Here is a 21,804-nt window from a genome sequence, read left to right on the forward strand (position 1 = left end):
ATTTGAAAATTTTAAACAATTTTTTAATAAAAATATTTAGATAAGTTTGTAAAGTTGACAAAAAACCTGGTAAGAAAAAGAATATTATTATTTAACTTTTTTTTAATTTTAGTTTTATTTTTATTTTTTTATTCTATATTATATTATATTATAACTTTTCATACAATTAAACATCAATAAATAAACTAATAATTAATTGAATTTACTAATTTAATTCGATAGTATACATATTATATGAGATTACTATACTAATAAATAAAGATAAAAAAATTATTTTATATAAATATTATTTTCTTACTATTTTCTTTTTTAAAAAAGATATTATAAGTATATATGGATTTCAAAGCACCCAAATGATTATTTTTTAATAAATAATCGATCTTTAATATTATTGATTTATTATACAATTTATGATTAATTAAAGTAAAACAGCGTTCATGAGTGATTTGTTTATCAATATTTTTGAATGTATGCATTTATTAGTATTTAAAATTGATGAGATTATAGTACATTTTAAAAACGCATTTTGCATAACATAAAAAAAAAATTAATTATGATAAAAGATTTTAAGTATAAAAATTTATTCTTAATGAATTAAATAAAAAATTAAAAACAATATGATCATCATTTTAGTTAAATGAGTTTAATGAATTAAATTAGTCTATTATTAAAAAAAGAACTTAATGACATGTCATGCCAAATAGGAGAGAGTAATACTTTTAAATTGTCAAGTATATTTGGAGGAAAATAGTGATATTTTGATCATAAATGAAACATAAATAATGTTTTAAAACAATTTCTTTAACTTGAGTGACTATTTGGGAAATTGACTCTTATTTTTTAAGATTTGAACATTTTTAAAAAGAGTTATTCCTTGAATTTCTATAGTATGATTTTCAAATTAAAATGGAATAAAGAGAGAAATAGTAGGAAGACGAGAGAAGATTTATTATTAATGATATTCAAAGATGAAATACATGTTGAATTTCATGTAATAGGCTTTCACTATAATAAACAAATAGAGAAAAGATTTAAAGTGATACCTGAAGTTGTCCCAAATTTTTGAAAAGACATCTAAACTATGCAAGTGTCCTATTATCCCCTAAACAATCCTGAAATGATATTTTTACATCATTTTTTGTTCACCTGGCATGGAGAGTATATACACTCTCTTAAAGAACGTGAACAAACTGAAAAAACGAATATAATTTTATTTTTACAAAAAGTTTACTATAAAAATATATATTTTTATATTTCTTATTATTTTAACTTTTTCTCATTATTATTTTTCTTTTTTTTCTTCACTCTTCTTCGAAATTTCACTTTCAATGTCACTTTTTATCACAACTACACCTCTCTTTTATTCTACTATTAGTTCAGTTCTCTTCAATTTTAAAATTATATCTACATATTATAATACATTTCGAACAATGTGATAAACCCATTAAATTTCAAGATGATTATTAGGCATTATTTAGTTTTTTATTCGAATTTCAATTAAACTTTTTCAATTTTCGGAGAATTCTTATGCTTTCAAAATTATCATTTCTAGTTTTGAATTTATATGAAAATGAGATAAATTGTGATACATTCGAGATTTTGATCTTTCTTAGAAAAATAATTAGTTCTGTTATCAATAACTTAACAAAGTCTAGAAAATGGTATAGTTTTGGAAAGTAAGAAATTTGATCAAATATAAAGAAGAAAAGAGAAAGAAAATGGAAAGGTTCAACTTGATATGGGTGTGGGGTAGGTGAGGGTGAGAGGTGAAGAAGAAGAAATAAAGAAAAAAATGGAGGGAGCTTGAAAAATGGGATGGAAGATGAATTAAAAATTGAAATGAAATTAAAATTAAAATAATAAAACCAAAATAAGTCAAAAAGTAAGATAAAAAAATAAAGAAAAACTTAAATGAAAAGAAAATAATATTTCAAATTGAATTAACACGTGTCACACAATGATTGGTGTGTGATTACACTTGCCATTTAAAATTTGAAATTAATCCAAAAATGATGTAATAATATATATTCGGAATAATTTAGGGGTAATAGGAAATTTTTGGACAAATTCAAATGTCACTTTAAGTCTTTTCTCTAAACAAATATAATATTTTAAATTAATTAGTTTTAATAAACACGTGACAAGTAAAATAGGAGGTCCAAGTTTGCACGTGAGTATTTGAATTTTGAAGCAAAAAAAAGTTATTGCTTCTCTCTTTAGCCCATATAATTTAGGCATACTATAAATATATCCTTTTAACTTGAATTTAAATCAAATTTATGCCCTTCAATTTTGAGGATGTGTACAAGTAGATACTTAAATTTGTATAAAATTGAACAAATAAACACACATGTCCTACATGTCATTTTTTGTCCTACATGGTATCCTATGTGTATTGTGGCATGTATGACTCATGTGTTTATTTACTAAAAAGTTGAATAGTTAAAGTTGTCTGTTTGTGCATTATAAAAATTAGAATTAAAAATTAAAATTTGAAATTAAATTTAAAGTCTTATACGTGTATTATGTCTTTTATTTTATATAGTACATTACATTTTTTGTATTAATAAAGAAAAAGCGTGCTATTATTCTTTATGCCTATTTCTCTGCGCTTGAAAGAGAAATACTAGCTACCACTTCTCTCTATGCTTCCTGCAATGTTTTGTCAAATAGCAATTTGCATGTTGTTTTGTGGTTTCACATTATCATCATGTCATCAAACAGAGATCCTTAATATTATCAAAGAAAATTCTAACCAAGTTTCATCTTCAAGCAATTTCTTATTTGGAACATCCTCTTCTTGTTACCAGGTATGTACTTCCTACACTTGATTTTTTTTGGGGGGGTCTGAATTCTTGTTATGAGTACAATTTTTTTTGTCCGCAGTATGAAGGAGCTATTCTCAGTGATGGAAAAGGTCTCAACAATTGGGATGTTTTTACTCACCAAGCTGGTCAGCTTATAAAATTCAATTTCTATTAGTCGATTTCTTTTTTTAAAATTTTTTTATTAATTTTGGTTAGTGTTGTTGCAGGTCATATTAAAGATGGAAGCAATGGAGATGTTGCTGTTGATCACTACAATCGTTATTTGGTAAACCTAATTCATCATTTGACTTTTCCTTTTTAATGTAATTTCTGCGAACATTCTTGTTTATAGGACACAACTCTTTTTTCTTTTCTTTGAACTGATCCAATACAGCTAACGAAAAGAAATACTCCATCCGTTTCATAAAAGTTTTTTTTTAATCTTATAGTTTAAAATTAAAGTTATGTCAAATATACTAAATTGCCTTTTAATCTTATGATCGTGAAAAAGTTAAAATTAAAATGTTATAAAAAAAATTATTATTTTTTAAACAAAAAAAAAAGAAGAATATTTCCTTTTTAAAAAAAAGAGTAGGTTAATAATGGTTTGGTCCATAATATGTACGAGTAGGACATACTTGTCTGACAAGTGGGCAATTCATTTCTTTTTATAAGCCCCACTATAAATTGATATATAATATAGTGGCTTCTTATTATTTAAGGCTGGCTATTTCACAAGGCAAACACATTCTTGCATGTTTTTAATCCTGTTCACATGGGATCTATAGTAGTGAGCCACATTGATATTAATTAGATGTTTTCGGATAAATTCTGTTTTGGCCTACTCAAAATCAACAATAAACTGATTAGATAGGAAGTAGCTATGCTTGAACAATTTGTGACACTTTTGGAGATTGATCAAAATTTAACTTTTTCATTCGCGAAGAAAAAGGAAACACACTAATTTGTGCTGGCAACAGAGCATACATGATTGACACAAATTTAGAAATTTCTCAGTATCTAAGATCTAAAATTGGCATAAACTTCTGTCAAATTAATCAGTCACAAGGAACTTGCAAGATAGCAAGACTGGGGAGCACAATTTTTGTTCTGCAACAAGTCAAAGTGTCTCAGAAATGAAGGAATGTTAGATCAATGAAGTGTATTAGCTAGAAGTAGATGGGTAAAACATGAAATTGAAGAATTCTGATGTTTGGTAGTAAAATGAAACAGGAGGACATTAAGCTCATGGAAGATATGGGTGTTAATGGCTATCGTTTCTCTATCTCGTGGGCCAGAATTCTGCCCAGTAAGTTATAACTGTCACTAGTCGATCTCTTCCCTTCATTTTAAGCAAATACTACTAATTGTCATTTACATTGAACCATCTTTCTCTTCGTCGGTTGTAAATTTGACTCAGAGGGGACATTTGGAGATGTTAATATGGCCGGAATTGAGCACTACAATAAGCTTATTGATGCACTCTTACAGAAAGGTCAATTCGGCTTCACTTGCTAATAGTTTTAAGATATTTATAAATACAAAATGAAGCAAAAAAGTTAATAGGGGGCTCAGACGACTTCTTTATGTTCTGTGAATTCAGGGATCCAACCGTTGATCACATTAACACATTATGACATACCACAAGAACTTGAGGAAAGATATGGTGGTTGGCTTAGTTCACAAATACAGTAAGTAGCTGCTCCCATCTTACACTTTAAGGTAGTTTGTATATGATGAACAAGTTAACTTGTGTGGTGTTTCAGGGATGATTTCAGCTATTATGCAGACATATGCTTCAAATATTTTGGGGACAGAGTCAAATACTGGACAACCATCAATGAGCCTAACCTTATGGCTGTTCGTGGCTATAGACTAGGAACTTACCCTCCAAGTCGATGCTCCGGTATAGTTGGGAATTGTAGTGCTGGTGATTCAGAAAGGGAGCCCTTCATTGCAGCTCACAATATGATCCTATCTCATGCAGCTGCTGTCAGCACTTACCGTACCAGATATCAGGTTTGTTCGATGGATCTATGCCCTTTCACCATCGCCATGTCAACTGTCAACACAGCATGATCTTGCAGAATTAGTCCAAATGGATTACCCCTTTAGTGCAACGCTATCTTCTGGCTTGTAAATGATATGAAGGTGAATTTTGGGGGAGTCAAACAGGAAAATGGTTTACATAAAAGACTAAAGCTCGAAAATTTAAGCTTGGAAAATACTTCCTCCTCTATCTATCAAATGGCATATTAAAAGTTTAGTAGAATATAACCTAGTCTATTTTATGCTTCTTTTCAGAAAAGACAAGGAGGAATGATTGGAATTTCTTTGGATACCCAATGGTATGAACCATTCAGCAATTCCCCAGAAGACATAGCTGCAACTGAGAGAGCTCGTTCGTTCTACGTCAACTGGTAACCCTTCCTTGTCAATAGTTCAGTACTACCATCTGGTTTCTTGTGCATCAGAAAGAGATTATTTTTTACTAAGCACCCCTATGCAGGTTTTTAGACCCTATTATATTAGGAAGATATCCCAAAGAAATGGTAGAAATTCTGGGATCTAATCTGCCAGACTTTTCAAAGAATGATTTGAGCAAGTTGAGTTATGGCCTAGATTTCATTGGCATCAATTACTATACGGCTAAATATATCAAAGATTGCTTATATTCTGCCTGTGAACATGGAAACACTTGGTCAGAGGGTTCCTTTTTTGAGACGAGAGAAAAAGACGGTGTCTACATTGGTCAACCTGTATGTTTTCTCCTCTTTTAACATTTAAGCATTCTTCATCTTTTAACCCTCCACTATGCCAAACTATTACTGGCACTTGTGCATTGCTGAATTTTATTTATTTTCAACAACTTCAAAATGAATCAGACTGAAGTGGACTGGCTCTTTCTGTACCCACAAGGGATGAAAAAAATTGTGATGTACATGAAGGACAGATTCAACAATACTCCTATGGTTATCACCGAAAATGGTAAGAAGAAAAGAAATTTCACATTCTTGTCATTTAAAAGCGAGATATAGTTTACTTAATCAACTAATAACCTGAACAAGATGCATTTGGATCTGTTGGGATGCATCCACTGACACAACTTGTAACATTGCAGGCATTGCTGAGAATGATAATCTGAATCCTTCAATAACAGACACCTTGAACGATATTCATAGAGTGAACTATATGCATAGCTACTTAAATTCATTGGCAAATGCAATCACGGATGGTGCAGATGTGAGAGGGTACTTTGTTTGGTCCCTTCTCGACAACTTTGAGTGGCTAGATGGATATAAGTTAAGATTTGGACTTCACTATGTCAACTATACTAATCTTCAGAGAACCCCAAAATTATCAGCTACCATGTATAAACAGCTCATGTATAACTTCAACATACAACTCGAAAAAAATACTGCCCAGAACTAGTAGGAGAAGATGATGGAAAGTAAATATTATTTTCACTCCAGTGGGACTGTAATCATTTAAACAAGATTTGTTAATTACACAGAAACATTCTGTTGGAAGAGGTTGTCTCATATTTGAATGCTAGTCTATATATAACTTCTTGGCGTAGAGACCCAAGCTAACTAGAATCTACAATAACTCCATAATATAGGGAAGTCCAAAGTCTAGCATAATAAAAAATGAAGTTCAAGAGAGAGCAACCATTTGAATTATATTTTTGTACTAATATACTTTGTTAAATGGTGCAGTTATAGAATTGACAGTTAGTAGAATGGCCCTATAAAAATCTTATTACCCTGATAGATTAATGGCTCAGATGTAACAAAGTAGAAAATTATAAACTGCTATACATGCATGGACAATTGACCTAGCGATTATTTTTCTGTCCATTTGATATTTAGTCACTAAGGCTATATAATTCAAAGCAAAAGTCTTCCAACCCAAAGCTGGATAAACAATACACATAAACAAAAATTATATAATGAATTGAAATGGAGCAAGTATTATTTTTGAGATTTTGATCATTTTGTTCTTTAATGCTAAAAGAATACTCTAATCTTGAATTTTTATATTAAAGTAGTAATAATCAAAATGGAATAAAAAGAGTAACAGTAGGAAGAAGAGATAATATTTATTATTCCTATATATGAAATCATATTCAAAATGGACGGGAGAAATTAAGCATTTTTTTCTATTAATAAAGCAAAAGCGTGCTATTATTCTTTATGCCTATTTCTCTGAGCTCGAAAGAGAAATACTAGCTACCACTTCTCTCTATTTTTCCTGCAATGTTTTGTCGAATAGCAATTTGCATGTTGTTTTGTAGTTTCATAATATCATCATGTCATCAAACAGATATCCTTAATATTATCAAAAAAAATCCTAACCAAGTTTCAACTTCAAGCAATTTCTTATTTGGAACATCCTCTTCCTGTTACCAGGTATGTACTTCCTACACTTGATTTTTTTTGGGGGGGTCTGAATTCTTGTTATGAGTACAATTTTTTTTTGTCCGCAGTATGAAGGAGCTATTCTCAGTGATGGAAAAGGTCTCAACAATTGGGATGTTTTTACTCACGAAGCTGGTGAGCTTATAAAAAAATTAATGAATCTCAATTTCTTTTTAAAATTTATTAATTTCGGTTAGTGTTGTTGCAGGTCATATTAAGGATGGAAGCAACGGAGATGTTGCTGTTGATCACTACAATCGTTATTTGGTAAACCTAATTCATCATTTGACTTTTCCGTTTTAATGTAATTTCTACAAACGTTGTTGTATATAGGTTCACACAACTCTTTTTCTTTTCTTTTCAACTGATCCATTACAGTTAAGGAAAAGAAAGATATTTTTTTTAGTGAAAGAGTAGGTTTGGTCAATAATATGTAGGAGTAGGACATACTTGTCTGACAAAATTTTATAAGCCCCATTATCAATTGATAAATAGTATAGTATTAGTGGCTTCTTATTATTTAAGGCTGGCTATTTCACAAGGCGAACACATTCTTGCATGTTTTTAATCCTGTTGAAATGGGATCTATAGTAGTGAGCCACATTGATATGAATTAGATGTTTTCGGATAAATTCTGTTTTGGCCTACTCAAAATCAACAATGAACTGATTAGATAGGAACAATAAATTAGACTTTTGGAGATGAGGAATTAACTTTTTCATTTGCGAAGAAAAGGGAAACACACTAATTTGTGCTGGCAACAGAGCATACATGATTGACACAAATTTTGAAATTTCTCAGTATCTAAGATCTAAAATTGGCATAAACTCGTGTCAAATTAATCAGTCATAAGGAACTTGCAAATAGCAAAACTGGGGAGCACAAAATTTTCGTTCTGCAACAAGTCGAAGTGTCTCAGAAATGAATGAATGTTGGACTAATGCAGTGTATTAGCAAGAAGTCGATGTGCAAAACATGAAATTGAAGAATTCTGATGTTTGGTAATAAAATGAAACAGGAGGACGTTAAGCTCATGGAAGATTTGGGTGTTAATGGCTATCGTTTCTCTATCTCGTGGGCAAGAATTCTGCCCAGTAAGTTATAACTGTCACTAGTCTCTTCCCTTCATTTTCAGCAAATACTCATTCTTGTCATTTCCATTGAACAATCTTTTCCTTTGTCGGTTGTAAATTTGACACAGAAGGGACATTTGGAGATGTTAATATGGCTGGAATTGAGCACTACAATAAGCTTATTGATGCACTCTTACAGAAAGGTCAATTCGGCTTCACTTGCTAATAGTTTGATAAATCCAAAATGAAGCAAAAAGGTTATTAATTTTGTGGGCTCAGACAACTTCTTTATGTGCTGTGAAATTCAGGGATCCAACCGTTGATCACATTAACACATTATGACATACCACAAGAACTTGAGGAAAGATATGGTGGTTGGCTTAGTTCACGAATACAGTAAGTAGCTGCTCCCATCTTACACTTTTAAGGTAGTTGTATATGATGAACAAGTTAACTTGTGTGGTGTTTCAGGGATGATTTCAGCTATTATGCAGACATATGCTTCAAATATTTTGGGGACAGAGTCAAATACTGGACAACCATCAATGAGCCTAACCTTATGGCTGTTCGTGGCTATAGAGAGGGAACTTACCCTCCATCTCGATGCTCCGGTATATTTGGGAATTGTAGTGCTGGTGATTCAGAAAGGGAGCCCTTCATTGCAGCTCACAATATGATCCTATCTCATGCAGCTGCTATCAGTATTTACCGTACCAGATATCAGGTTCTTTCGATGGCTCTATGCCCTTTCCCATTTGCCATGTCAACTCTCAACACGCATGATCTTGCAGAATTAATCCAAATGGTTTACCCCTTTAGTGCAACACTATTTTCTGGCTTGTAAATGATATGAAGGTGAATTTTGGGGTTAGTAAAACAAGGAAAATGGTATACTTGGAAGACTAAAGCACGAAAATTATGCTTGGAAACTGTTTCCCCCCCTCTATCTATCAAATGGTATATTGTAGAAGTTCATTAGAAGATCATACAAATATCAGTAATATAGTCTATTTTATGCTGCTTTTCAGAAAAGACAAGGAGGAATGATCGGAATTTCTTTGGATACCCAATGGTTTGAACCATTTAGCAATTCCTCAGAAGACATAGCCGCAGCTGAGAGAGCTCGGTCATTCTACGTCAACTGGTAATCTTTCCTTATCAGTAGTTCAGTACTGGAATCTGGTTTCTTGTGCATCAGAAAGAGAGGGAAAAAATGTTATTTTTTTACTAAGTACCCCTATATATGCAGGTTTTTAGACCCTATTATATTAGGAAGATATCCCAAAGAAATGGTACAAATTCTGGGATCTAATCTGCCAGACTTTTCAAAGAATGATTTGAGCAAGCTGAGTTATGGCTTGGATTTCATTGGCATCAATTACTATACGGCTGCATATATCAAAGATTGCTTATATTCTGCATGTGAACATGGAAGAACTTGGTCAGAGGGTTCCTTTTTAGATACTAGAGAAAAAGACGGTGTCTACATTGGTCAACCTGTATGTTTTCTCCTCTTTAATATTTGAGCATTCCTCATCTTCTAACCCTCCACTCTGCCAAACTATTACTGGCACTTTGTGCATTGCTAAATTTTATTTATTTTCCACAACTTCAATATGAATCAGACTGAAGTGGACTGGCTCTTTCTGTACCCACAAGGGATGAAAAAAATTGTGATGTACATGAAGGACAGATTCAACAATACTCCAATGGTCATCACCGAAAATGGTAAGAAGAAAAAAAAGTTCACATTCTTGTCATATAAAAGCGAGCTATAGCTTAATTTATCAACTAATAACCTGAACAAGATGCATTTGGATCTGTTAGGATGCAATTACTGACACAAGTGGCAATGTTGCAGGCATTGCTGAGAATGATAATCTGAATCCTTCAATAATAGACACCTTGAACGATTTTCATAGAGTGGACTATATGCGTAGCTACTTAAATTCATTGGCAAATGCAATCACGGATGGTGCAGATGTGAGGGGGTACTTTGTTTGGTCCCTTCTCGACAACTTTGAGTGGCTAGATGGATATAAGTTAAGATTTGGACTTCACTATGTCAACTATACTAATCTTCAGAGAACCCCAAAATTATCAGCTACCAGGTATAAACAGCTCATGTATAACTTCAACATACAACTTGAAAAAAATACTGCCCAGAACTAGTGGCCGGGAGAAGACGATGAAAAGCGGAGGCTTCTTAAGATTATTTTCATTCTGTGTCTGTTGTTGGAAGACAGTTTATTGTGTAATGAAACAAATTAGTGGTCAGAAATACTCTATTGAAAATTGATTATAATTATCCAGATTTATTGATGAAAAAGAAGAAAATAATACATGCATGGACCATTAAACTAGTAATATTATTTGTGTTGTAAAATTCAGAGCAAATGGCCTCCAACAACACAAAGCTTGAATAATGATAAAAGAGTATTTTAATTAATACTAAGGACAATTAAAATAAGACGAAGAAAAAAATTTAGATCAATAATTTCTCTACAGGACAAGTAAAATGGATAGGAGGGAGCAGCTCCCCCACTTCTTCTACCTGTGTAATTGAAGCAAAAATAATATTTTTACACTATTCTAATTACGTATAGTATTATATTAAGTTATTTTAATGAATATAATCTTTAAATATATAGTACTATTTTCAATTGTTATATAAAATTATGCATCAACAAATTGAATGATTACTATATAAGTCTATAACAAAAACAAAATACGGGATAAAACTAATATAAACATGTAGAGTCCAAAATAAAATAAAAATAATTTAATAAAAAGTACAAACGAGTTAAGTGAGAAATAAATATTAAGATAAAAGACATAATTATTTTAGGTACCCGATAGGACAATAGACCGGCACACATCACACATATTATATAGTACATCTTTTTCTTTTTTCTTTCGAATCAATAAAAAACGTGAAGAGGTTGCAATTATTTGTGCCTTTTTCTCAGGAGCTTGAAAGAGAAATATCAATCACCACTTCTCTCTATTTTTCCTCATTCACTTAACAAATCAAAGCTGTATTATGCTTCCTGCAATGTTTTATCAAATAGCAATTTGCATGTTGTTTTGTGGTTTCATAGTATCATCATATCATCAAAAAGATATCCTTAATATTCTCAAAGAAAATCCTAATCAAGTTTCATCTTCAAACAATTTCTTGTTTGGGACAGCCTCTTCTTGTTACCAGGTACTTCCTACACTTGTTTTTTTTTTTTTTGTTTCGAGTATAACTTTAATTTTTCTTGTTTTCTCCGTAGTTTGAAGGAGCATTTCTCAGTGATGGAAAAAGTCTCAACAATTGGGACATTTTTACTCACGAAGCTGGTGAGCCCCCTTTTTTAAGGCATAATACATTAATTATGACCGTATTTTTACATTTATGTCTCCAACTTTTGGGGGTGCGACACATAAGTCTAAGTGACATAATTTGTTCAATTTTATGTTTATGCATTTTTTTTAATTAATGAATTATCAATTTCTACGAGAAAATTTACAAGAATTTTAGCCCCCGCTTTTTTAAAAAAATATTAATTTTGGTTAGTGTTGTTGCAGGTCATATTGAGGATGGAAGCAATGGAGATGTTGCCGTTGATCACTACAATCGTTATTTGGTAAATCCAATTTATCATTTGAACTTTCCCTTTTTTATGTAGTTGCAAACATATTGTTCACAAGTCTGTTTTCTTTATTTTTGAACAAATTCAGGTAAGAAAAAGAACACGTGAATATTTGATTCGTGACAGAATAGGTTAAAAATTGTTTGCTCAAATATATAGTGGTAGTAGGACATACTTGTCGCTCTTATATAATAAAAAAAGGTAAAATGTTTTCCTTAGCACTCTACCACTTTCTCTCACCGCTTAAAAAAATATCTACCCACTCCACGTAACACTCTCCTATTTTTTTTTAATCTCATTTTGGGTTATATATATAATTTAGGGAAGTATTTTTTATTTGTTATAAGACTTCCTTTAAAATAAATGAAGAGTGCAGTACACCCACCATAAAGAAAATCTAATGATAGAGACATGTGTTTCTCTCTAACAGATATTGATAATTTATAGTTTAGGTATGAAATTCAAGCTCTCAATAATTCGGGTACGAAGTTAAAAGAAGAAGAAGATAATTAGATATTTTTAACACTTATCTTTATTAATAATCATAATACATATTTTTATAAGCCCCACTAGCAATTCTCTTAATTAATACTCTCTTTGTCTCTATTTACTCGTCTATATTTCCTGTTTTAGATGTTTCCTATTTACTTGTCCATTTTGACAAATCAAGAAAAGATTAAAAAATCCTATTATACCCTCATTTAAACTTCTTGAAAAATTTTAAAAACTTTTAATTCATCCTTTCTGAAATCATATTTAATAAGGTAAAATTGTAACTTTACTATGTTAATTATTGTTATCTTAATATGTGTGCCTAGTCTATAGTGGACAACTAAATAGGGACAGCGGGAGAGTACCTTAGATAAGGAAATAATATTTAATCATGTTATCATTTATATTGTTATTACTGGTAATTAGTATATATTTGGGTTGTGAAAGAATTAGATGTGTTTGACATTTGCTCTCTTTCACATGCTAACATTTTGTACATTTCTGAGATATCAGATGTAGTCATTTTCTTATCCCTGTCATTGTGATTTCTTATCATTTTAAGGCCATTCAGAAGGGTAACATATTCTTGTATGTTTTTATCCTGTTGAGATGGGATCATCTATAGTGAGGCACATTGAGATTAGATGGAGACTAAATATGATTTGGCCTACTCAAGATCAACAAAATAAACTGCTGTCGTTTGTCAACACAATACTGATAAATTAGATAGAAAGTACTTTTGGAGATCAGAATTACATAAACTTTTTGATACAACATCATTCGAGAAGCAAAGGGAAGGCCCTAATTTGTGCTTGAAAGACAGCATACATGTTTGACACAGAAGGGAAACAGTTAGTCTTGCTCTCACAATTAAGATCTAAAACTCACATTCTGTGTCAAAGCTGATCGATCAACATCATAAGGAAGCAGCAGATAAGCGCATGATATGCTTTTGTTGCACAACAAGTCATAAGCGTCTCAGAAGAGTTTATGAATGAATGTTAGATCAATGCAGTGTATTAGCAAGAAAATAGACTGCTCGTAAAGCAAGAATTCTGAATTTCTGATGTTTCGTAATAAAATGAATACAGGAGGACATCAAGCTCATGGAAGACATGGGTGTGAATAGCTATCGTTTCTCCATCTCATGGGCAAGAATTCTGCCCAGTACGTCACTACTCTCTTCCCTTCATTTTAAGCAAATAATTCTTATTGTCATTTTGATTGAACCATCTTTCTCTTTGTCGGTTGTAAATTGACTCAGAGGGGACATTTGGAGATGTTAATATGGCTGGAATTGAGCACTATAATAAGCTTATTGATGCACTCTTGCAGAAAGGTCAATTCGGTTGCAGTTGCTTATAGTTTTAAGTTATTGATAATATCAAAATGAAGCAAAAAAGTAAATTTTGGGGCTCAGACGACTTCTTTATGTGCTGTGAATTCAGGGATTGAACCGTTTATCACATTAACACATTATGACGTACCACAAGAACTTGAGGAAAGATATGGTGGTTGGCTTAGTTCACGAATACAGTAAGTAGCTGGTCCCATCTTACACTTTAAGGTAGTTGTATATGATGAACAAGTTAACTTGTGTGGTGTTTCAGGGATGATTTCAGCTATTATGCAGACATATGCTTCAAATATTTTGGGGACAGAGTCAAATACTGGACAACCATCAATGAGCCTAACCTTATGGCTGTTCGTGGTTATAGAGAGGGAACTTACCCTCCAGCTCGATGCTCCGGTATATTTGGGAATTGTAGTGCTGGTGATTCAGAAAGGGAGCCCTTCATTGCAGCTCACAATATGATCCTATCTCATGCAGCTGCAATCAGTATTTACCGTACCAGATATCAGGTTCTTTCGATGGCTCTATGCCCTTTCCCATTTGCCATGTCAACTCTCAACACGCATGATCTTGCAGAATTAATCCAAATGGTTTACCCCTTTAGTGCAACACTATTTTCTGGCTTGTAAATGATATGAAGGTGAATTTTGGGGTTAGTAAAACAAGGAAAATGGTATACTTGGAAGACTAAAGCACGAAAATTATGCTTGGAAACTGTTTCCCCCCCTCTATCTATCAAATGGTATATTGTAGAAGTTCATTAGAAGATCATACAAATATCAGTAATATAGTCTATTTTATGCTGCTTTTCAGAAAAGACAAGGAGGAATGATCGGAATTTCTTTGGATACCCAATGGTTTGAACCATTTAGCAATTCCTCAGAAGACATAGCCGCAGCTGAGAGAGCTCGGTCATTCTACGTCAACTGGTAATCTTTCCTTATCAGTAGTTCAGTACTGGAATCTGGTTTCTTGTGCATCAGAAAGAGAGGAAAAAAATGTTATTTTTTTACTAAGTACCCCTATATATGCAGGTTTTTAGACCCTATTATATTAGGAAGATATCCCAAAGAAATGGTTCAAATTCTGGGATCTAATCTGCCAGACTTCTCAAAGAATGATTTGAGCAAGCTGAGTTATGGCTTAGATTTCATTGGCATCAATTACTATACGGCTAAATATATCAAAGATTGCTTATATTCTGCCTGTGAACATGGAAACACTTGGTCAGAGGGTTCCTATTTAGCTACAACAGAAAAAGACGGTGTCTACATTGGCCAACCAGTATGTTTTCTCATCTATGTTTTCTCATCTTTTAACCCACTCTAGCACTTTCCACATTGCTGAAATTTTATTTTTTTCCACTAACTTTAAATGAATCAGACTGGTGCTCCATGGATCTTTCTGTACCCACAAGGGATGAAAAAAATTGTGATGTACATGAGGGAGAGATTCAATAATACTCCAGTGGTTATCACTGAAAATGGTAAGAAGAAAAGGAATTCACACTGTCATTTAGAAGCTAAGAAAGATGCAGTTTATCAACTAATAACTTGAACGAGATGCATTTTGATCTGTTGGGATGCTACTATTGACACAATTGGCTATGTTGCAGGCATTGCTGAGAATGATAATCTGAATCCTTCAATAACGGACACCTTGAATGATAGTCATAGAGTGAACTATTTGTATAGCTGCTTAAATTCACTGGCAAATGCAATCAGGGAAGGTGCAGACGTGAGGGGGTACTTTGTTTGGTCCCTTCTTGACAACTTTGAGTGGCTACACGGATATAAGCTAAGATTTGGACTTCACTATGTCAACTATACTAATCTCCAGAGAACCCCAAAATTATCAGCTACCAGGTATAAACAACTCATGTATAACTTCCACATACAGCTTGAAACACATATTGCCCAGAACTAGTGGAAGAAGATGATGCAAAAGCAGAAGCTTGTAAGCAGCCTCATCCCTGCCTTCATATTACAAGAGTTAAGCTCAAATTTAACCTTGTATTCACTCCAATGGAACTGTAATCACGTAAGCAAGAAATTTTAATTATGCAGCAGAAATATTCTGTTGAAAGCTGAGTACCCCCCACCTCCCACCCCCCAAAAAAAAATCTGTTAGGCTTCAACAGATTTCTTAATGTTCCAATATTCTACAAAATGGATGTTCCTCCGGCTGATTTTCGGAATCTACTCTAAGAGAGCTCATGATTAAAAAAAAACCATCAGCAGATGGATGGAAAAGTTATATTCAAGAAGCATGGACTATTATAACAAACTCACTGCCACTATTTTTTCCATTGTCTTCACGAAATTAGTGTTACAACATCAGCCAAAAATGCTATTTATGACAGCACATTGTATTTACATTCCTCAAAATGAGACCCTGAAGACATGCTCTACTACTACAATAAGATCCTTGGTCAAGGGAAGACTACCTTATCTGCAGACCATTGCTTTAGAAACTCCGAGAGTAGGATAAGGTATGGGGTACCTTCAAATGACCGAAATGTGTCCGTGAATTCCTCATCAACATCCTGGTATATTACCCACCTTTTCATAGTTCAAGACTACTCCACAACTACACAAGGTAGATCAGTAAGTGAGCCTTCTCCTTGAAGCTCATAATATGATCCCAGCACAGGCAGTTGCTGTCGATACATAAAGAAGTGACTATCATCTATAAACACAAATAAAAAGTGAGTATCAGCTATAGACAGAAATAAGCTATCTTGTCTGGATGCAAGATAGCACAATGTGCTTATTAAAGGTGTCAAATGAAAGATGACCATTTCTTCCCCAGAAAAAAGTGGTGGTACTTGGTTGGCTGAGGACAGGGGTTTGTAGGAACTCAATTCCTTTTTTCACAGATGAAAACAAGTCCAAATAACTTTCGCTCAACACCCCGAGATGACAGCCTAGCCATGCATACATCTAGTGCAAGACACATGAATTTTTACATCTGACAGGTCAGCAAGTTAAAGAGAGAATCCTACTAGTATGTTACTATTGTATCAGTCCATAATCTAAGATCTAGCCTTCCACCTCAAACCACTCATCTTTCTCGTCTAGCTTTCTCCCCAAAGGAGAGTGAAAGAGCAGGAGAACACAGTCAAGAGGAAGGGAACTTCAAAAGTTTATTATTTGCCTTTGGTGCATAATAGATGGCAAGGGTTGATAGTAATTAACACAAATTCATGGTCTAGAAGAGTTCCTCTCAAAATATATGTAACTCTTACATATCCCAACAGAACTTCAGAATATGATCCTATTATCACCTTTAAGTTAAGTATATGATGTCTTGCTGACATCATGACCAGCTTCCTCTTTCTATCACCAGCTGAGGTACCATACAACACAAAGCTTCACCAATGAACAGAAGAACTATTCAGCTTAAATTTTTTTTTTTGGAGACAAGTAACTTTTAGCTTAAAGATAATTGTGTTTTATAGTGATTGCTGAATTACAAAGTTCTTACCTTGTGCAGAAGAATTTGTCAGGCCTGCCACATTATTCTGATGAAGCCAGGCTTAAACATTAGCCACAAGCTTTATCTACCTCCACCAGGGCATTCTGGCACCATAACAGTGCTGGCCATCGTCCCACGAGATCTGGCATGCCTGAAGACCTACAGCAACACTAGGTTCCTTCCCATGTTGTGCTATCCACTCGTCTATTGCAAGTGATTTATCATTTTCGTTTGAATATAGTTTTTTGTTCTTCCCAAATGGATTACTCCCAGGACAGACTATTTCAGCAATTGCAGCTGGCATATACATCGAGTCACCTACCACTGGTGCACTACATGCAGCTAACTGTGCTCGAATCTGCCAATTATGACCACATATCATCTGAATATCATTGATTGTCAAGACATCGATTTTCAAACTGAAATGCCATTTTGAGAAAATCACTGTTTTGGTTCCTTTTCACGTCTTCATTTGTTTTAAGATTGCAAAAACCAGAGATGAACTTGTAACAAAAGCTACTATTAGTAAACCAGTTCACGCATGATTAAATAGTTTAGTCATGTGCGCTCTCTCTCTCTCTTTAGACCTGTAAACAGCAACTATGACATACTTTTGCGAGCAAGTAACCTGATCCGAGTTATTAGGCCTTTCCTGTCTAATACTTATAGGAATAAAACCCAACTGGCAAGTAGGACAAACAACTACAATTACTCAACTTTGAAACATCAAACTTGAAAAAAAATCCTGAGGACAAAAGGACAAATGCATGAGGGAACCAGAAAACTGAAATTTAAATACCTGATGAGTCCGACCAGTTAGAAGGTTGATTTGACACTCATATGCATAGTCCTTCAAAGCCCATCCACAGTCCTCAAGGTTGTATGTCCTCTGGATTTCACTACTAGGCCAGGGTACCTTTTGGCATTCTAAGACCTCAAGTTGGCATAACAACCATCCTTTCACAAAATCTGAAAAGCATAGATGCCAGAGGAAAATATGAGCACTTTTGGAAGAACATCCAACTCCTTATGGCAAACATCGACATCATGGGTTGTTTGACATGGAGATGTACATATAACATATGATCCTTTCAATGTCAGCTCTTTTGGGTGTTAGAAACTTGAGAATACACACAAGCATAAAGACAACTGTTATAACCTTTTATCCAGATTAGAAATCTCAATTTTAACATTATCAGGCTCTTTCTCTCTCTGTCTATTTTTATCTCTCTCACGCAAGCAAAATATTATTGCTACTTGCTTACCTCTAGAAACAAGTCTTGGGGCCATATTAATAGGACGCATGTAGTGTGTAAGTATTCCGATAGGAACTGGAGCAGCAGCAAGAGCAAGATAAAGCTTTCTGACCTTCTTCTCCTGACAGATAATAGATGAAGTATCAAGAAGACCAAATGGTACACTCCACAAAGGACCTCCATTGTAAGGGAACATGAAGTTGTTATTCCCTACAACTCTATATCAAATCTTTTGTAAGACTATATGCGACATAGAGGTGAGTCTCACCCTGATTTTTCCATGAAATACTGAACAGTACTCCTTACTCCGAGCCAGCACAACACTGCACACATTAGAAGTCATGCCAGAACCTTTATTTTACATGACATCCTATTTCACCTCTGCTTGAATTTTTTTAAAAAAAAGAATATTTACGGGGGATATATACAGCCAATCATACCATCCTTCAGTGCAATTGTCAATCTGATGGGTAGTAAGCAGAGGAGCTGAAAATCCTAATGCTCGAGTAGCAAATGTAGCACAGCTTTCTTCAATGTTATCTGTAGTTCCTCCTACCTGGGTTTAAGTTGTCAATATGCAAAAGAGTTAGCTTATTGGTAACGGAAAAAGAAGAAGAGCCTAGAACAACACTAATTAATGAGAGGAAAACCAATGTCAGTTAGAAGTAATTTACTTGACAGACATGACTATCAGAAAATATCAGCTAGAGGATTTCACTCAACAAAAAACCATATTTAATAAAGTCTTGTACTCACAGATGTACCAGCAGGTTTATCCAGAACCACATAGTCGTCGGTTACAGCAATAATACGAGATTTCCAGTCAATGTCATAGCACCTAATCATATCAAATCTTACAACATTACCTTCCTACTGACAAAAAGTCATGAGCCAAAGTAAGAATAGGGTTCAGTAATTACCTTGGAAAGCGCTTAGGGTGTACATGCACCCGCAAATACGTTCCAGCTTCAACAATTTCATCAGCACGAGTTATTTTGAAAGTTTTCTGAGCTTCACGTACAGTTTTCCCTTTGATTGAAGTTCTCTTTCTCAGAACTGATGGATCTGTAACTTCTTCATACACTTTAATTTGCTCAGGACTGGCAGTCGGAGGTGGCTTAGGACATACAAGTGCGTAATACACAGCTCCGAACTGTATAAGGTCTTCCACATATCTTAATGATGAAAAACATTGGTCAAAATACCACTTAACTGATCCAAGATGCCTATCACTCAACTCATCGGTGATCACTCTCAAGGTGTAAATTATGATATGCAGGAAAATAACAAAAGAACAACAAAGAAAGATAGAAATTTACAATGGAGGGAGGTCCAAAGCTTTACAAATATATTCTACAACAGGTCCTTCTTTTGTGACGACAAGATGCTCAACCCTAGGTGGGCTGTTCTGCAAAGGGCATGGCATCAAGCGTCCATATCTAAGGTGGCTGAAAAAGTGAAATAAAAACAAATAGATCAGTGTAACAAATCATAAGAATCAAATGGGATACTAGCCTGGTGGAGGTTGATGACATTGGAGACATGTCTCTACTCGATCGAAGAAAATTGTAACATTACAAATCTAAACTTAAGTTGCAATACACTATCAATGTAAGCTTCCTGCTCTTGTTTAGACTTTTTAATCTATATAGCCAACAAGTAAAGAAACCATTTTGAACCTTCTCTAAAAGCTTAAGCTATTAGAAATTTACCATTTTCATTTACTCAATTATGTCTTAAAAAAATGACCTTAAAATACAGAACACGACATTCAACTTTTGCAGAAGTCTAACAAATGAAATAACAAGAATTACCCATTTGAAGAAACAGTGTGAGAAGTTGAATTGATATCAGACAAAGCAGTGGACTGACAGCAGAAGCTTTTACTGCAGGATGAAAGGGCCAATCTTTTGTAGTGATTCTTGTTCTTGAGCAGGCGGCTACGAGATGAGGCAAATGTGTGCACCATATTGAAAGGGGAAAAAAACCCATTTCTCCAATTTGGGGTCCATAAACGAGAAGCAATCAAACTATTGGTCACGATTGGAGTGAAACTGCCACTGGCAAAAGCCATCGTCTTTTGGGGTTCTAAGAGGGTTTAAGGCTGATTGAAGATACTGATATAGTTATAGAATTTTGAGACAGAAGGATTTTTTGGAAATTGCGATTATGCCTTTCTATTTTTGAAAAATTACATCCAACTCCCTTAACTTTTTCATAATGCAACTAAAAAGTTTTTTTTTTAAGAGAAAAAACATTAAGTCACCATACACTGAAGTTGTTTCAAATTTTCAAAATAAATATCTTAATTTTGTGGGTGTCTTATTACCCACGAAACTATCTAAATCCATAATAAATATACTTTTTTGACTAATTTTAACACCACTCGTGTTGTCACAAAATTTGGGCGCGTAAAGGACTTTTCATATAGCTTCAGATCAACGTAAAATTGTCATGTGACACTCCCAATTTGACTTATGTTGAAAAAATATAAGAACCCGTGTACTAATTTTTTTAAAGCTTTATTAGGAATATTTTTTAATTTTCAAATCTTTTATTCTCATAAACCCCTACCATCATTAGCTTATCTATGTTTCTTGGACATCTATGTCTTCCTTATTTTTTTAAAAACTAATGTGAGTGTGTTCATTCTTATTCTTTTTTATTTTGAAAAATAAATTAGTTTAATGATTTTATTCCTCGTACAAATCAAGTTTGAAATTTGAGAATAGTGAAATTATAAAAAAATCGATTTGGGAGTAAGAAGTTGGAGAAGGAGGTGATTTGAATATCAGATTTTGACTTGGTGATATTTTGAATATTTGAATTTTAATTATTTGACGATATTTATTTTCATAAATAAATTAATTGATGGTAGTTTGACAAATAATTGATAATGCTACCAGAAAATTCCATCCCACAACAATGGGTTTGGCGACTGTTCTTCTAGACGAAGGAATGACAGAAGCTACAACATTGAGGTGAAGAAGAATGAGAACCAGAAAAAAAAAATCAAAGAAATTAAATAAAAACAATTAAAAATTATTTTTAACACATGTCAAGTGACTACTATTTGCGTGTGACTTACAAATATTTTTGTATAAGTGGTATTGGATAAAAATGGGATATACACACTATTGTGAAATTATTCAATGGGATAATAGGACACTCACAAAATTAAGATATCTTAAAAAATCAAGACAACCTCGATGATGCTTTTATATCTTTTCTCTTTTTTTCTCCCATATGATAGACATAATTCCATGACAATATGATTTTTCATATA

The 21,804-nt window shown here is 33.4% G+C and overlaps 4 protein-coding genes across 9 annotated transcripts; 3 read left to right on the forward strand and 1 right to left on the reverse strand.

Moving 5' to 3' along the window:
- Positions 1-2,566: 2,566 nt before the first annotated feature.
- LOC104645804 (beta-glucosidase 18) lies at positions 2,567-6,337 on the forward strand. Of its 2 annotated transcripts, none has more exons than XM_010318300.4 (11): positions 2,567-2,810; positions 2,887-2,953; positions 3,035-3,093; positions 4,041-4,116; positions 4,228-4,302; positions 4,411-4,498; positions 4,574-4,826; positions 5,112-5,227; positions 5,317-5,566; positions 5,693-5,795; positions 5,929-6,337. In XM_010318300.4, exons 1-11 carry the CDS (start codon positions 2,646-2,648, stop codon positions 6,237-6,239), a joined length of 1,563 nt encoding a protein of 520 aa, XP_010316602.1. In that variant the 5' UTR covers positions 2,567-2,645; the 3' UTR covers positions 6,240-6,337. The 2 variants fall into 2 exon arrangements, with proteins under 2 accessions (XP_010316602.1, XP_069149821.1); XM_069293720.1 differs by having other exon boundaries at positions 2,595-2,810; positions 3,870-4,116.
- A 154-nt stretch (positions 6,338-6,491) lies between these two features.
- Positions 6,492-10,668, forward strand: LOC104645805 (beta-glucosidase 18). Of its 2 annotated transcripts, none has more exons than XM_010318302.4 (11): positions 6,492-7,219; positions 7,297-7,363; positions 7,437-7,495; positions 8,247-8,322; positions 8,430-8,504; positions 8,610-8,697; positions 8,773-9,025; positions 9,330-9,445; positions 9,551-9,800; positions 9,927-10,029; positions 10,163-10,668. In XM_010318302.4, the coding sequence occupies exons 1-11, from the start codon at positions 7,067-7,069 to the stop codon at positions 10,471-10,473; spliced, it is 1,551 nt and encodes a 516-aa protein (XP_010316604.1). In that variant the 5' UTR covers positions 6,492-7,066; the 3' UTR covers positions 10,474-10,668. The 2 variants fall into 2 exon arrangements, with proteins under 2 accessions (XP_010316604.1, XP_025885213.1); XM_026029428.2 differs by having other exon boundaries at positions 6,963-7,219; positions 8,433-8,504.
- A 506-nt stretch (positions 10,669-11,174) lies between these two features.
- On the forward strand, positions 11,175-17,823 carry LOC101257526 (beta-glucosidase 18). 2 transcript variants are annotated; one of them, XM_010318304.4, is made up of 12 exons: positions 11,175-11,509; positions 11,580-11,646; positions 11,875-11,933; positions 13,523-13,598; positions 13,696-13,770; positions 13,880-13,967; positions 14,042-14,294; positions 14,599-14,714; positions 14,820-15,069; positions 15,169-15,271; positions 15,401-15,741; positions 17,281-17,823. In XM_010318304.4, the coding sequence occupies exons 1-11, from the start codon at positions 11,345-11,347 to the stop codon at positions 15,709-15,711; spliced, it is 1,563 nt and encodes a 520-aa protein (XP_010316606.1). In that variant the 5' UTR covers positions 11,175-11,344; the 3' UTR covers positions 15,712-15,741; positions 17,281-17,823. The 2 variants fall into 2 exon arrangements, with proteins under 2 accessions (XP_010316606.1, XP_010316605.1); XM_010318303.4 differs by lacking the exon at positions 17,281-17,823 and having other exon boundaries at positions 15,401-15,973.
- Positions 16,062-20,621, reverse strand: LOC101257827 (RNA pseudouridine synthase 6, chloroplastic). 3 transcript variants are annotated; one of them, XM_010318306.4, is made up of 11 exons: positions 20,333-20,621; positions 19,838-19,966; positions 19,439-19,693; positions 19,275-19,356; positions 18,959-19,074; positions 18,787-18,841; positions 18,528-18,639; positions 18,062-18,231; positions 17,272-17,620; positions 17,072-17,156; positions 16,062-16,473 (listed from the first exon to the last, which is right to left on the reverse strand). In XM_010318306.4, exons 1-9 carry the CDS (start codon positions 20,590-20,592, stop codon positions 17,348-17,350), a joined length of 1,452 nt encoding a protein of 483 aa, XP_010316608.1. In that variant the 5' UTR covers positions 20,593-20,621; the 3' UTR covers positions 16,062-16,473; positions 17,072-17,156; positions 17,272-17,347. The 3 variants fall into 3 exon arrangements, with proteins under 3 accessions (XP_010316608.1, XP_010316610.1, XP_004232727.2); XM_010318308.4 differs by lacking the exon at positions 17,072-17,156 and having other exon boundaries at positions 16,062-16,444; XM_004232679.5 differs by lacking the exon at positions 17,072-17,156.
- Between the last annotated feature and the right edge of the window lie 1,183 nt (positions 20,622-21,804).

Source organism: Solanum lycopersicum, chromosome 2 (genome assembly GCF_036512215.1).
Source record: "Solanum lycopersicum chromosome 2, SLM_r2.1".
In the NCBI taxonomy this organism is placed as follows: Eukaryota; Viridiplantae; Streptophyta; class Magnoliopsida; order Solanales; family Solanaceae; genus Solanum; species Solanum lycopersicum.

Excerpts from the sequence above, each read along its gene's own strand:
- LOC104645804 (XM_010318300.4), top strand. The coding sequence starts at position 2,646 with ATGCTTCCTGCAATGTTTTGTCAAATAGCAATTTGCATGTTGTTTTGT. Across the intron at positions 5,228-5,316 it reads CGTTCGTTCTACGTCAACTG|GTTTTTAGACCCTATTATAT; the intron begins GTAACCCTTCCT and ends ACCCCTATGCAG. Across the intron at positions 5,796-5,928 it reads TATGGTTATCACCGAAAATG|GCATTGCTGAGAATGATAAT; the intron begins GTAAGAAGAAAA and ends GTAACATTGCAG.
- LOC104645805 (XM_010318302.4), top strand. The coding sequence starts at position 7,067 with ATGTTTTGTCGAATAGCAATTTGCATGTTGTTTTGTAGTTTCATAATA. Across the intron at positions 8,505-8,609 it reads TGATGCACTCTTACAGAAAG|GGATCCAACCGTTGATCACA; the intron begins GTCAATTCGGCT and ends TGTGAAATTCAG. Across the intron at positions 9,026-9,329 it reads TTTACCGTACCAGATATCAG|AAAAGACAAGGAGGAATGAT; the intron begins GTTCTTTCGATG and ends GCTGCTTTTCAG.
- LOC101257526 (XM_010318304.4), top strand. The coding sequence starts at position 11,345 with ATGCTTCCTGCAATGTTTTATCAAATAGCAATTTGCATGTTGTTTTGT. Across the intron at positions 14,295-14,598 it reads TTTACCGTACCAGATATCAG|AAAAGACAAGGAGGAATGAT; the intron begins GTTCTTTCGATG and ends GCTGCTTTTCAG. Across the intron at positions 15,070-15,168 it reads GTGTCTACATTGGCCAACCA|ACTGGTGCTCCATGGATCTT; the intron begins GTATGTTTTCTC and ends TAAATGAATCAG.
- LOC101257827 (XM_010318308.4), bottom strand. The coding sequence starts at position 20,592 with ATGGCTTTTGCCAGTGGCAGTTTCACTCCAATCGTGACCAATAGTTTG. Across the intron at positions 18,232-18,527 it reads CCCAAGACTTGTTTCTAGAG|ATTTTGTGAAAGGATGGTTG; the intron begins GTAAGCAAGTAG and ends TATGCTTTTCAG. Across the intron at positions 17,621-18,061 it reads TAACTGGTCGGACTCATCAG|ATTCGAGCACAGTTAGCTGC; the intron begins GTATTTAAATTT and ends CATAATTGGCAG.